This window comes from Lycorma delicatula, chromosome 1 (genome assembly GCF_047948215.1).
Source record: "Lycorma delicatula isolate Av1 chromosome 1, ASM4794821v1, whole genome shotgun sequence".
NCBI classification, from domain to species: domain Eukaryota; kingdom Metazoa; phylum Arthropoda; class Insecta; order Hemiptera; family Fulgoridae; genus Lycorma; species Lycorma delicatula.
Genome location: NC_134455.1, coordinates 204,641,103 through 204,656,462, shown reverse-complemented (window position 1 = coordinate 204,656,462; position 15,360 = coordinate 204,641,103). Strand labels below are relative to the sequence as shown.

The window sequence follows — 15,360 nt, the reverse complement described above, 5'->3', positions numbered from 1 at the left end:
TCTAGGCATTTTGTAACTAACACCCAATTAAAAGAAATAAAGTTGTAAATATGTAATACACAATAATTCAGACACACAAAGCACTCACAATGATGTGTTTACTGGTTCATTAGTATCTCACAACTGGCATTGTTTTGATGAATGTGTGCTATACTACATCAAGTTCGTACGTCTATACATGTCTGAACCTGTGCAACAGTAGCAACGCTACCCTTTGAGTTAGCACATTTGTTTCCAATATTTATAATGATCTAGGAGCTTTTACTTGACAATAGACAAATGGACGAAAAAATTTTTTTAAATATTTAAAAAAATTAAAATTACAAAAAAAAATGTGGGTGATGAAAAAATTCTGAAAACATATTTCAAAACAGGTTAAAAAACTGCATCAAGTACACTATTGGTATTCGTGAGATAAAAGTCATGTTGACCAGTGTTATAGGTAATTTTTCTCTTTTTTATGGACAAGTCAAATAGAAAATATGTACATCTAGGTTTCTCATGACCACTTCAAAACTAAGATGAAACATTACATTTATCTATAGTAAAACAAAAGTTCCAAGATCATATAATTATCATCTTCTAAAATTTCATGTACTAAGGAACTGATAATAGGGGACATTGCCAGTATGGAAAAAGAGAGAACAAAGAATGAAGAATATATACCAAATCAAGCAACAACGTGTATTTATGTAATGATTTGTATTTCATTTCAATACTTTAACATTTTTCATAATTTGCCAATTATACTGATAAACAAAAAAAATGTTTTAAAATGTTTCTCTTAGTGTAATACTATTTCTTAAATTGTTCTTTTGCATACATTACAGTTCTGTAAATACAATTTTTCCATCACCCTTATTTATTAATAAATTATGCTTAAAAAAAAAATTAAGGGAAAATATAGTTAAAATCTGTAAAATTTATAGTTTTACATAGCCATACCTGTGTTAGGATATTTTCGCTGATGCTTTTCTTTTATAAATAGCCTCAGGCACATCCTGAATTAATGTCAAACAATAATCGGCTAGCATTTCCCTTTATAGTGGCTTTCCATCACTGAAATGTCTTGGTGGAAAGGTTCACCGTGTTTGTCACTTACGTCTTCGAGATTGTCCAGGAAAAAATCCAGATGTGAGTGGAGGAAATGTATTTTCAAAGATATATTACATCCCATGGCTCTGTATGAAGTAAGAAGTTGATTAATAAAATCATGGTAATTGTCAAATATTTGTTTGCCGAGAAAACTTTTACAAATGTTTTAAATGAAGGCCAAGCTGCACTTTCTACATTATTAAACATTCAGTTAAATACGTCATCTTTGACCAACTCTCTTATTTGAGGACCAACAAATATTCCTTCTTTAATTTTTCCTTTACTTAAATTTGGAAATTTCTGCCTGATGTACAAAAATCCGGGACTATTCTTCTTCATTGCTTTTACAAAATTTTTCATTAGTCCTAGCTTGGTATGGAGAAGAGGTAAAAATATTTTTTTGGGCTCAACTAAGGGCTCATGAATAATATTTTTCCCATTTAGAGTTAAGTTTTCTCGTTTCTTCCACTCTTTGGTAACATAATGTTTATCCCTAGCTCGACTGTCCCATTTGCAAAGAAAACACATGTACTTAGTATAGCCTAACTGCATGCCTAACAACATAGCTACAACTTTCAAATCACCACATATGTTCAGGCTATGTATTTATTAATTTATTTTTTTAAGAACGTCTTTCATCTCATCGTATGTTTCTTTAAAATTAATACCAAAAGCGATTGTTATTAAAGGATATTTGTTATCGTTGTGTAGTAGAACCACTTTTAAATTATACTTGGATGAATCTATGAAAAGCGCCACCTCAGGTTTATGAACTTGCCCTAAGTGCAATGTAAGCTTATCAGTATTTGTACAATAAACTAAATTATTTTCATCAATAAAGTACTGAGAAAGTTCTTTTTGTCGGCTTCAAAAGCTTGAAATTTTTGTATTTTTTTTTTAAGTAAATTCCAACCTTGCAGTCTTCATGCTAACAGTTCAGCTTGATTTTTTGATAAAATTTAAATCCCTAACCAAGTCATTTAATTCTCCTTGTGATATAAGATGTGGCTTATTGGAAGATAATTCAAAATCAAAATCAATGTTGTCTTCTTCAGTACTGCCTGATTCTTCATCGCTGCTTTCGAAACAATACTTTCACAGGTGGCTCAGGAACTGGAATAATTTCACTGTGAGGTACAGGCCTGATTGCAGGTTGCAAATGAAGGATATTATATAGTATGTTTAGATTTTTTAGAAATTTTAGACACACTTGTGTTAAACAAGCATGTCTGGAACAAGTGTTACGTGATCCTTTGGTTCACGCAAAACCATAGGTACACCAAATGGCAAAGCCTTCCGTGTACCTTTCAGCCATCCTCTTAAATATACAGAAGAATTAGTGCATACTATGGATAAGACCCCACGTCTTATCCTGATCACCAATTTTACACCGAAAGTACAAATGAAATGCTTTTATAATTAAAGGTGTAATGTTTTTTCTATTTGATTTTATGGTAAACTCACCAATTACATAACAAAAGGAATATACACATCATTTATACAATTTTGAGGCATTATGACATTGCACTTTAACAAACTTAAGATAACAATAAGACTGAACAAAATTAATTCATTCCTAAATACAGTGCTTAATACAAACAACACAGCTGTGTTTTCAGCTACATTGTTTTGACCTGCACAGATATGATTAATCTTGTCCATGAAAGCTCACTCTTCAATATTAGATATGATATAATGTGATTATGATACGATTTAATTCTTTCTCTAGTATTGTTTATTTATAGCTTACAAATTATGCTAACAAAGTTAAACAATAAAAAATGAGCTAATGAAATACAATAAAGGTGCTTAAAATGCTAACTATATATTGAAAAATGAAAAAAACCCTTCAATTAAAATTTAAAAATTTTTCAAAAATGCTGGGTGATAAAAAGATTCTGAGTTCATATTAATTTTCAGCATCAAAAAACAGATCACATATTAGAAAACTAAAATTATATTTATCAGTGTTATGGAAATGAGACATAAAATATTTAAAATCTTAAGAAAAGCAACTTATATTTTCATATGAGTTATACTAATAAAAATTGGTGACATGACTTATACATCAACCAAAGACTGCCCAGTTTTACTTTGAAATAAAAACATAAATTCTGCATAACCAGTCGGTATTAATAAATGTCCAAACTAAAAATTTAATTTAATTTCAAAACTGAATTAATCAAATGTGTAAATAAATAACTGCTTGGCTATATTTTTAATTTATATTTTTAGATTATTTTAAAGAATCTTTATATTTTAGTTATGTATGTAGGAGACATTTCTATTAAATAATAACTGAAGTTTATAGATTGGTGACATACCTATTAAAAAATGCAAGCGCTGAGTCAGATTCTCCATGATAAGCAAGTCTTCCACCTCTTACAAGAAGGGCAACACTATGAAACATATCAAATATCCCTGAAGCCGGTTGATGAATTGTACATATAACTGTCTTTCCCTGAACAGCCAGTTGCCTCAGCATTTCGATAACAGCTCCAGCATTGTAACTATCAAGACCAGTTGTTGGTTCATCACAGAACAGTAGAGGTGGGTTGTTGATGATCTAACACATAAATTACTCATTTTCAATAAAATTATTCTTATGAATAGAACTAAGCAGCTTATTGGTTTCAGCAATGCAATTTCTAATTCCTAGCAAATTTACATTCCTCATAAATGTATATAAAACTACAGGAATAATAATGAAATCTGACACAATGATTGATGTTTTTGGTTATCAGAATGTCAGGCTAGGTTTAAAATGACAAATAATTGTCAAGAGACAAGCAGTACAGTATTTCTTAGTTGAATGCAATTTATAATAGGCTAGTGTAAACAAATGAAAAATTTTCAAATTTTATCTCTTACTATGATGGTATTGTATGTTTCTGCACAGCGTAATTATTTTTTAAATGAAAGATGATAAATTCTTAAAAATTTCTTAAAATCTATTTTTCACTACCATAAATATTAGTTGTTATAGATTACATGCATGACTGTGCGAATTTGAGTGTGTTTCACAACAATGAAAAAATATACCGTAACAAAAAAAAAAAAAAATTAAGAAAGAGAGTTAAAAGAAAACTGATTTGCTCAGCCATTTACTTCAGCCTTGCAAGGAGTATGTTGGTACATATATTTTTCATCCCATAATAACAGGTTAAATATTAAAATTCTATTTTTCCATTTTACAAACATGAAATGATCATTCTGTATGGATGTTATAGATGCCTTATTTATAATTTTAGTTTGAAAACCAAACAATTAACAAGTGACATAAAATACAAGTTTTCCAATTAAAATGTGGAATGCTTGAGAGGGAACTATGAGTATTGTTTAGAAAGTAAAATCTTTTTTTTTATATAGTAAATTTATTGTAAGTATTTTCACTTTGATAAAAGCATCTCATAATCTAAATTTTTTAAGCTATTTTTCCACTAATAACCTCCTAAGTACAAGAATTTGTCAAATTATGGCACTAGCTTTTTTATGCCATCATCAAAGAAGTCTGCCACCAGTCCATTAAGCCACTCACAAGCTGTCTTGACATTGTTGTCACTTTCATGTAACAGACTGTGAACATACAGGAAATTTATCACTAAGTTTGTATAACATGACATGCTGGTTATCTTTAACATGTCTGTCAATCTGCTCTTTCAGTTGTTCAAAATGAGAGTAGGGCATCCTGAGCATCGCTTGTCATCAACAGATGTTTTTCCTGCAGTAAATAAATGACACCATTTCCTTCAATCATTACACTGCTACCATACATGGTGATAATCTGATGATGAATTTCTACAGGATGATCACCTTGCACATAAGCTATGTAATTTTGTACAGTGCTAGCAGAACAACTGAGACCAGCTGGCCTTGACCCATTGTTGTGAGTCAAGCTGTGCACATGCGATAATGGTTCTTACTTGCTGGATGAATAATCCAATTTTTCTAGCACAGGCATAGAAATATACTGAACTTTCACTGTCTTTTTTTGGCCGTGATGATCGGTGATGAAAATTATTTAAAACTGTAAGTTTTGAAACAACAAATGAATAAATACATGTTTTAATATCTTCATGTAACCATCTTGAGAGGTGGTAACAAAGATAATGAGGACACTTTAAATAAGTTAATAAAAACAAAGTATTAATTAAATTTAATTTCATTTTTAGCTTCAAAAATTTGTATTTTAAATAAAAATCGTTTGTATCACAGTGCAGAATCAACAATTTTATAATCATCGTATTATAAATAAAATCTAGTGAAGGAGCTAATGCTTTATCACAATCAGTCTTCTTTAGGAATGGTTGTTATTTGATTGAAATTTCATGATGCAATAAGAATAAGATAATTTTTATAATGATAAAACAAGATTATTTTTCCAGCTTTACACTGAGTGAAAAATTCTGCAGAGAAATTTCTGTGTCAGGAAACTAACAATTACAGCCAAGATAATGGGAAATACAGAATTAAATCTTCCTGACAGGAAAATTTGAAAATATGTGATATTTTAAACTATAAAGCTATAACACTCTCTCTGAGTTACTTAATCAAAATCATGTCTGGTTTACGTTACATTTAATTGAAAATCTTCCGTAGACTGAAAAAAAGACCGTCAAAACCTAAAGAAAGATATTTACAAATTGACAACTGTCATGCTTATCCAACTTTAAATATACCAATATAAAACTTGTTTTTTATCTACAACTCTTAATGAAGTGAACTCATCTGAAGAGGACCAGATAAAAGATTTTAAAGTGCCAACTCTAATTGAAAATAATCAAGTTTAAGATATTATTTACTGCTGTTATTCTGGAATAATTATACCTGAAATCAACTTTATAGTATCTGAAAAAGGGGAATTAATGATGCACTCATAACTAATATTACATTTTATTTCAAAATGTCTCACTGACCCATTAAGATTAGATCCTTTGTGCTCCTTTTCACCTCCTAAGGGGTGAATAAAAAATAATTTCTTTATAGCCACAATTTACTCCCTGAGAGGTATACCTGCCAAGAAAAAAAATTTTCAGCTCTTCTGATTCCTTCTCAACTCCTATTAAATATGCATTAGGATTTTTTTACTGTTTTAGGAATTTTTACTTGCTACTGCTTAGGAATAACTTTGTGAAATTTCAACTTTCTAGCTATCTTGAAACTGAAAAAATTAAGAATGAGTAAGTGAGGGCTTTCATTTTTATAAATTATATATGTTAATATTAATTTGGATATCCAAGTGAAGATAGGGTAATTACTCAAAAAAATTAATCGCACAGAAAATGTCAAAAGAACATTGATTCTGAATACACTCATTCTTGAATAATTAGTTCTGAATGTATTCAGAATCAATTAAAAATACATTACTAACATTTGAAAATTATTCTAAATAGTGTGTGCAATACTCACTTGCACAATACTATACTTGTATACTTTTTTTCCTGTTTAGCCTTCGGTAACTACCGTTTAGATAATTCTTCAGAGGATGAATGAGGATGATATGTATGAGTGTAAACGAAGTGTAGTCTTGTACATTCTCAGTTCGACCATTCCTGAGATGTGTGGTTAATTGAAACCCAACCACCAAAGAACACCGGTATCCACGATCTAGCATTCAAATCCATGTAAAAATAACTGGCTTTACTAGGACTTGAACGCTGTAACTCTCGACTTCCAAATCAGCTGATCTGGGAAGACGCGTTAACCACTACACCAACCCGGTGGGTTGTATACTTGTATACTAGTGTGTACAATACTCACTTCTACACCAAGTGAAACTTTTTTCATTTCTCCCCCAGAAAGAGCAGAAAGTCTTGTGTTACTGCATTTAGTAAGTCCTAGTTCTGCAAGTAGTGAAATAACTCTTTGATTTCGCTGGCTTGTGAGTAGATTACGATCCATTTTTAATCTTGCCTGAAAAAAAATAATAGTCATTTTAAAAGTGTTTCAGCCAGGAAAAACTAATGTAAAGTGTAAACCTTATTCTCATAGAATTATGTATAAAAATAAATAAACGGATTTTTCCTAGTAAAAGTATTAAAATAAAGAAAAATATATAAGAAAAATCAATAAATTACACATAACCTTTATGACTTATTTATTATTAAAATGATATTTAATAATCTGATGATTTGTCTAACATACCAGAATTCGGGTGCTGAAATTAAATATTCAGTTCAACTTACACATAACCACTATTGAATGAGATTATATTATCTTCTTACATTAGAATAGCACATTTATTTATTTGAAAGTTTAATAAGGGAGCTGTGAAGAACACTGAGAAGTTAATAATTTTATCTTGTCTCTACAGACTTCCAACAGTGTGTGGGCAGTAACGTATAATAAAACACTAACGACCCATGCATTTTTTATGGAAGCACCAGTCTCTATTAATGTATGTATATATATATATATATATATATATATATAATGTATTCAATACTCATTAGAAACAATAAACTGTTCATATGGTAAAAGACTTATAACATCAACAGTATAAAAGTTCTTCAAAATCTTTTTGATCTCTTATTCAATGACATTGGTCGTGTCTCAGCCTTTCATTCAGATTTGAAAAAGTTCAGAGTCTAATTGACTCTGAGACTGTTTTGGCGCTTTTCTGTCACAATCCTGACAAGTTTCCGCATTGATACATACTGTGAACAAAACATGGATACACTACTACACTCCAGAGACAAAGGAACAGTCAAAACAGTGGGTTTTTGAAGACGAAAGGGCTCCGAAGAAGACAAAGACAGTGAAATTGGCCGGCAAGGTGATGGCCATGGTTTTTTGAGATGCACGTGGTATTATTTTCTACACTGATTAATTAGAAAGAGGACAAACAATAACTGGAGAGTGTTATGCATCGTTATTGCACCAGTTGTACAAAGAAATCAAGAAAAAAGTCCTCATTTGCAAAAGAAAAAGATACTCTTCCATTAAGACAATGCTCTTCCATTAACTGTACACACCTGCACAGTTTTGATGGCCAAAATTATGGAATTAAAGTTTGAATTATTACAACATCCGCTGTATTTACTGGATTTGGCCCCATGATTTTTTTATTTCCAAACTTGAAAAAATGGCTTGGCGGGCAATGGTTCACGTTGAATGAGGTCATTGCCCAAACAGATGCTTATTTTGAGGGCCTTTTGAAATTCTACTTTTTGAACGGCTTAAAAAAGTTAGAGTAACACTTGGAAAAGTGTATAGAGTTAAAAGGAGATTATGTTGAAAAAAAAAATCTTCACAAAATAATTTGTTTTTCTATCTTTTTCTAAGGACTTATTGAACGACGCTTGTACTAAATCAAATAAGAATATTTATACATGGTGTCATAAAAAGTACCAAAGTAAGTAAAGTAGGCCTCTTTTGATGTAACACACATATCTGAGTGATGTTTCCATTGCTGGAAGCACATTTAGTGAGCACCATAAGTCCTCTTGTCGCATTTCTTTTGAACTATTCTCTGCCTTCAAATCTCTTTCCTATAAGCAGAATTTTAAGCTTAAGAAAGAAGGAAAAATTGCAGGAAGCAATGTCAAATGAGTAAGGAAAGTTATGTCTGATGAGTAGGAAGAGATGGTGAAGTTGTTCGGTCAGAAATTTTATCAAGAATCTCTGGATAAGTTTTGATACATGGATTGCAGCACTGTTGTGATGAATTTTCCAATTCCCTTTTTCCCAGAGCTGTGGTCTCTTATGTTGAACAGCATCTCTAAGCTGATGAAGAACAGTTATGCGCACTCTTTATTGACAGTTTGTCTTTGAGGAGCATACTTGTGATGAACAATGGCTTGATAATCAAAAAAGACCGTAAACATGACCTTCACATTACTTCTTGACTGCCTACCTTTCTTTTGCTGTGGAGAACTTGAGAGTTTTTCAATGGGATGTCTGTACCTTTGTCTCAGGGTCATAGCTATGGATTCATGTTTCATATCTGGTAATTATTTTTTTCATAAAATCAGGATCACTATTAGCACATTCCAGCATGACTTGCAGTCAGTTTTCCTATTGTTTATGAGAGAAGTTTTGGAACAAACTTTGCTACTAAGTGCTATATCCCAAGATAAATCAAAATCAATTGCACTAAGCCAAATGAAATTCCTATTTTATCTTAAAGCACTTCAACTGTAATTGGACGATCATTCGTCAACATCTGTTAAGCATTCTTCATTTTTTCTGATGGATGGAAAGTCAGCCAGAGTGTTCACCACTTTTGGCCATCCTGGAAAACAATGATACCACTCTTTTAATTTGCTAACACCCATAGCTTGATTACTAAAAGCTGTTAGAATTTTTTTTATTGTTTCTACTTGTGTGTCATAAAGTTTCTGACAAAATTTAATGTGGATTCTCTGCTCAACTCGTTCAGTCATTTTAAATAGCAACAAAAACAAAACAAGCACACACATTTTAATTTCACAGGTGCTAAGTAGCAACTGGCTGTAATGGCAGTGAAAGAGTGAATTATATGAACCAGTAAGAGTCCAGGTCATATTCCACAACAACCTTCCTTCCATGCTACAACTGGTTATTGCAATAAAAAATAAAGTTGGATACTTTTACTAATATCAGAATTCCATAACTTTTTTCAAGAAATCACTCATGCTCACGGTTTATATTTTCCAAGACTGATTTGTAGGTATTTTTATTTTATTTTGCTGTTCAAGAATACTGCTGGAGTAAAAAATTATTATAGGCTTTTCTTTTATTATAACTTTTCCTTTTATAATTTTGTGATGGATCATTTCTTTTTTTCTGTGAAGGATCTGATTCCTCAAATATGAAGGCTACTCACCTCTTTATAACTTCAAATAACTTTCTTCTGTCTAAATTATATATATATATATATATTGTAAGTTAAGTTTCACATGTAGGTGACCTGACATATTAAGTCACTCATGAAAGTGAAAAGGGTTTTTGAAAAATATTAAGAATTTCATACCAAACTTACTCCAGTGGAGAGTAAAGTGATCTCCATTGCCTTCTTGAATGAACTTAATATACTGTAGCATATTAAGAAGCCAAGTCCATTGATATTCAATGCAGAGATATTTAACAGTACTAGTAGTATCTTCATTATGTAGATCACAAAAATGGTTGAGTAGAGAAAACTATTGGTCTTAGAAAAAAAATTCTGACTGGTACCTTTTATACTTCAGGTACATGTTTCAAAGCTATGAGAAAGATCAGGACAGATAGTGTAATGCATATAAAATTAATGTAGCTTTTATTGTTATAAAACAATATGTTACATACATTGCTTTTACTCAACAAATAACTAGACAGATCATTGTTCTCAATTCACAACTTGTTAACAAGCAGGTCATACAGGTTTTTGCAATCTGAGATAAATGTACAGTGATTTACATAACAGTATATGTTGATTCTCATTTACCACAAACAGGGAAATTTTTTTCTATTATGTATCCTCTCTACTGGCCTATGTCATCAAATTGTTAAACCTCATTGCTCTAATTTAACACTGTTAGTTGTAATTTATTAAATTTAATCCATTACTTACAACTTTTAAACATAATGTGCACATATACAAGCACGGTAATATTAATAATTTATAAACATGTATTATAATAATCTATATATATAATGCAAACAATAAATGAAAACGTAAATATACCATAAGCTGCATATGTTCCATGACTGTTAAACTTCTAAGTGTTAAATCCTGTTGTGGAACAAAACCTGACAACTTTGCCATTGTACTGCTAGGCATATTTCTACCATTTACTAAAATTTCACCAGTTATATCACCTAGAAAGATAAAAAGAAACATCCAGCTTGTGTACAAATAAAAATAAATATTATTAATGCAGAACATCTATTTTACAACATATGAACAATTTAAAACTTAAAATTTGAATGTTGCTTAGACATTAACTGCAGTTAGAACAGCATTTATGTTAAGAGATGTTTCACATTCTTTATCTTAAAAACAAAAATCTTATTTTAGTAATACAGTAAATATCATTTATAGTGAACTCCAAGGAACCGATGATTTTAGGTCATTATAACCAAAAGTCAAAATAACCGATGTTTAGGTAGCTTAGTGGTACTACTTTAATATGCCATCTACACAGGTATTGTAATACAGTAAAGTAATAATCATTAAAAATAATAATTTATTTCCATAATAAAATAATATTAAAAAAAAATAAAACTATGCAATAATAAATATAAATACAGTAGAGTAAAAGAAGATAGAGAAAAATTGTAAAAATTACTTTTTCTGCAAAAATTCAGTTACTTTGCTTTGTTTTGAACATTTCATGTTATAATACAGTTTTTGAAGGTTCTTTTCTAAATCAAAACAAACACTCTTTGTTTCTTCATTAGAAATTTCTGTAAAACTGAGAAACCAGCAAGCGGTTTTCATTGCTGCTAAAACTTCTGGAAGAGTTGGCAGGTTGATGTCTCCATCATTGTCGCTATTGTTACTTCATTCGCATTACCTACATCCCTGCCTATTTCTGCTAGTACTGAAGCCACTACATCATCATTTGTCACAGTTTCATGCATTTATAAATCTTTGTCAACCTCTTGATAATCTTCAAACAAAGCATTTGACAATAATTGGTTTTGCATACTATTGCCCTATCCTGCTAAAGATTCTTCTTCGTATGAGATGTCAGTAACTTCGCCAGCCTGTGGTAAAATTCATGCATGTCGAAAGCAATGTTTTGCAGTCAGCGGAGAACTTTATTCCATGATCTTTCTAACATAATTATAGCATCCAGAATAGTTACTTGTGTTTCCTTTTTTTGATCTAAATCCTGTATCATTTGTAAAATTAGGTGTTTTTTGTAGTGGACTTTTACCAACTTGATCATCCTTGATCTAAAGACTGCTGTCGTTTGCGGAGGTAAGAACATTAACTTTATACACGAAAAATTTTCAACGTGTGGATGAGCTGGACAGCTCAATGAGCAACATTATTTTGTCATTTTCAATTTTTAATTCACTTTTTTCCACCCTACTCCCCTGGGCCGGACATACAGTTAAGTAAAGCTCAGCCCAGGGGAGAGTCCTTTTACTCTAAGGGGGCCTCACCACTCACCGGCAGTAAGTCCGGCACGGCAGTTCAGCCCCCTGGTCAGCTCTTTTGGTTTAAGTGCCTGTCTCTAATCTCCAGGAGGGGGTAACCGGGCCCGACTATGTTGTTCTCTCCTCCTCTATGATGCAGAAAGCCAGCATTCTTTCCACTGCCTTGCCCATATTGTTTATGAGGCATAGTGGCCGATAGGATGTATCATCTCCTTCACCCGTGCTCTTGAGCAAGAACAACAGCCACGAGTCCTTCCAGCCACGACAGGGAAGCACTTATTCTGAAGTCCAAAGTTGGCTATTTCTGCAATTTCTCAAGGGACCGTCTTAATCAGACCTTTAAGCACCGCCGATGGTATACTGTAAGGTCCAGGGCTCTTTTTGTCCTTTAACTTCAGGATATCAGTGGTGAATTCGTCTTGCAAAAAACGTTTTCTCTCACAATCGACAATTTCTGTTATGCCATCCTCCTCCCGAGGAAAGAGTCTCGATATCTGACTCTGCGCATTATCCGTAGTGAGGAAGGGCAAACGCCTTCCAAGCATTTTCATTACAATCTGATAGGCCCGTCGCCCCCAGATAAGAATCGAGTTTCTCGATTGGTGAGAATGGAACTCTCTCCATTTGTTTATCTTGGCTTGTTTAATTTCGTAATTAACAGTGCGTCGATCTAATACATAACTATTCGCGGTTTCATCGTAGTCGACGCTACCTGCTTGCGGCGCCGTAGTCTCTGTAGGTTCTGCCTAAGTCGGGCGATTGTTTCAGACCACCAGTAGACAGGGTGAAACTTACCCGAAATCTTCGGTATTTCCTGCATTATCAGGTACTGTAAAACATCTGGTGATATTCGACTTCCATCACTGAGTTTCTCGGCTACCCTGGAAACTACAATTGAAACCTGTCCTTGGTTTAATCGCGGTGGCTTTTTACAACCATTCGTCCGAAGTGAGGGATCCACTATTTCTAATACAGTGACCAGCTGGTCACTAGCAGTTTTGTCCTGCAGGACCCTCCCATTGCATCTAGACGATTCCACCTGCTATCGAGTATTTAAGGTCGAGCACCAAGGTATTCCCTCTGGTTTCATGTGTTGGTGTATGATCATTTACACAAAACAGACCCGCTGCAAACATCAAGTCAGTAAGAACTTCACCGCGTCTATTTGTAAACATACTTCCTGCAGTTTAGATCTCATACCAGGATGACCTTCTTTGGCGACTTTAGAACAACATCATGAAGTCTCCAATAAATGTCTCAAAGTGCTGGAGCTCGCAGCTGGGGCTGACATAGGTCCCCATCAACAGAACCTCAGAAAACTCCACCGCTATTATGCCATCTCCTCTGTAGAACAATTGCCAGCCCCACCTACTATTGACATTCCGGATAGCGACGTTAACGGTGGGATCCGAACACCAATCGCTTTTTACGGCAGTAAATCTATTGGGCTCGGTAGTGTCAAGAATATCTATATCGTGACTCCTCGACAGCTTCTCCACTAAATCGTGGGAGAGGATAATACGATTGGCGTTTGACAAAGCCACCCTAATCATTTCTTCCCTTTCCTGTTTAGCCTCCGGTAACTACCGTTTAGATAATTCTTCAGAGGATGAATGAGGATGATATGTATGAGTGTAAATGAAGTGTAGTCTTGTACATTCTCAGTTCGACCATTCCTGAGATGTGTGGTTAATTGAAACCCAACCACCAAAGAACACCGGTATCCACGATCTAGCATTCAAATCCATGTAAAAATAACTGGCTTTACTAGGACTTGAACGCTGTAACTCTCGACTTCCAAATCAGCTGATTTGGGAAGACGCGTTAACCACTAGACCAACCCGGTGGGTTACCCTAATCATTCCTGGTTTGACCGCACATCACGCCTCCAGTGCGTTGCCCGAGGTATTACAGTCCAGGCATCTTGTTCATTCGCGTATCTTGTGGCCATGGCCACCACAGTTGTAACACAAATGAACTTTGTTGGGACCCCGACACTCAGCACTCCTGCGCCTGGAGCCTCAACACCTGTAGCACCTCTCGTTATGTACACGAATGTAGGCCCGACAGTGTGTTGTCAAATGCTTTTCTTACTGAAGTAATTCGGAAACTTTCATGCTTACCAACATTCTTTGTTGAGTATTTCACACTCTGTATGTCCACAATATCCTTCACGTGGACTAACGCACACCTGCTACCACGGGACTGCAAGTCGCGGCCTTGTCTCTCAAAATGGCGGTGAATCTCTACGCTTTTTCGGTACCCTTTATCCTGACCTGCAACTCCTCGTTACAGCCTTTTCTCAAGAAAAGCACCTCCCCAGCATCATCCTTTGTAATAGAGGATTTCATGATCTTTAGAAGATCGGCGTAAGATCTACCCCGTGCGCGCACAACGACCACCCGACTATCTTCGAATGGAGGAACAGAACGTCTGACGGTGGCCGAACTGGATCTGGAACGACCACCCGACTTCTGGGGTCACGAAACGAGCACCGACACCGAACTTTCGTTATCCTTAAAAATGTATACCAGGAGCTTCCTGATAGATAAACCAATAGAGCCGCTCGGCAAAATAAAAAACCGGGGACCTCGACTTGACCTAAACGCGTCATATCGACTTCAATATAAGAGCGATTGTTTCTCAATCCCCAACCGCAGAACTGTGTTATATTTTGAATTTACTGCTTTGTATATAATCAGAATCGTCATCCATAAGTTGGATACGTCGCTAGTAACGTCATCCGGTTTGAATCTAGTCTCGGGGCTTATTCACCTCAGCCTTCCCTAAGCGGGAGATATCAACAAAATGGCAGATGTCGCCATCTTCGTCTGCCACCCCTTCACGCACTTGTCTCACTCGATTTAGTATTTCTGATGACCATCTACCCGGGATCTGGTCTAACAGCTCGACATCAGTCATCTCGTCTGCTAAAATCTCACCGAGAACTGGTTCCTTAACACACTCTGTCTGAATTGTTTGTGTAATTACAGTCAAAGGCGGGGGATATTCGGTCAGCAGTTTTAGTCCTTGAAATGCAGCAGTCAACTCCTTCTCGTGTTGAGTTATGTGCTGAGCCATGCGCCCAGATTCTGCTTAAGAACAAGCAGTGCTAAACCCAGCCTGTTCGTCAGCTCCTTCAGCCAGAGGGTCTTCTTTCTCGAAGGACACCTGTCTTATTTGTTTTTTCCCTTC

The 15,360-nt window shown here is 34.2% G+C and overlaps 1 protein-coding gene across 2 annotated transcripts in view; it reads right to left on the bottom strand.

The window, feature by feature from the left end:
- LOC142327626 (protein scarlet-like) overlaps positions 1-15,360 on the bottom strand; it is a 104,106-nt gene that overhangs the window by 45,742 nt on the left and 43,004 nt on the right. For both annotated transcript variants that reach the window (XM_075370834.1, XM_075370841.1), the window contains exons 5-7: positions 10,742-10,875; positions 6,856-7,008; positions 3,420-3,661 (exon numbers count right to left, since the gene is read on the bottom strand). In XM_075370834.1, coding sequence (XP_075226949.1) covers positions 3,420-3,661; positions 6,856-7,008; positions 10,742-10,875 — 529 coding nt within the window. The remainder of the gene's footprint in view (positions 1-3,419; positions 3,662-6,855; positions 7,009-10,741; positions 10,876-15,360) is intronic.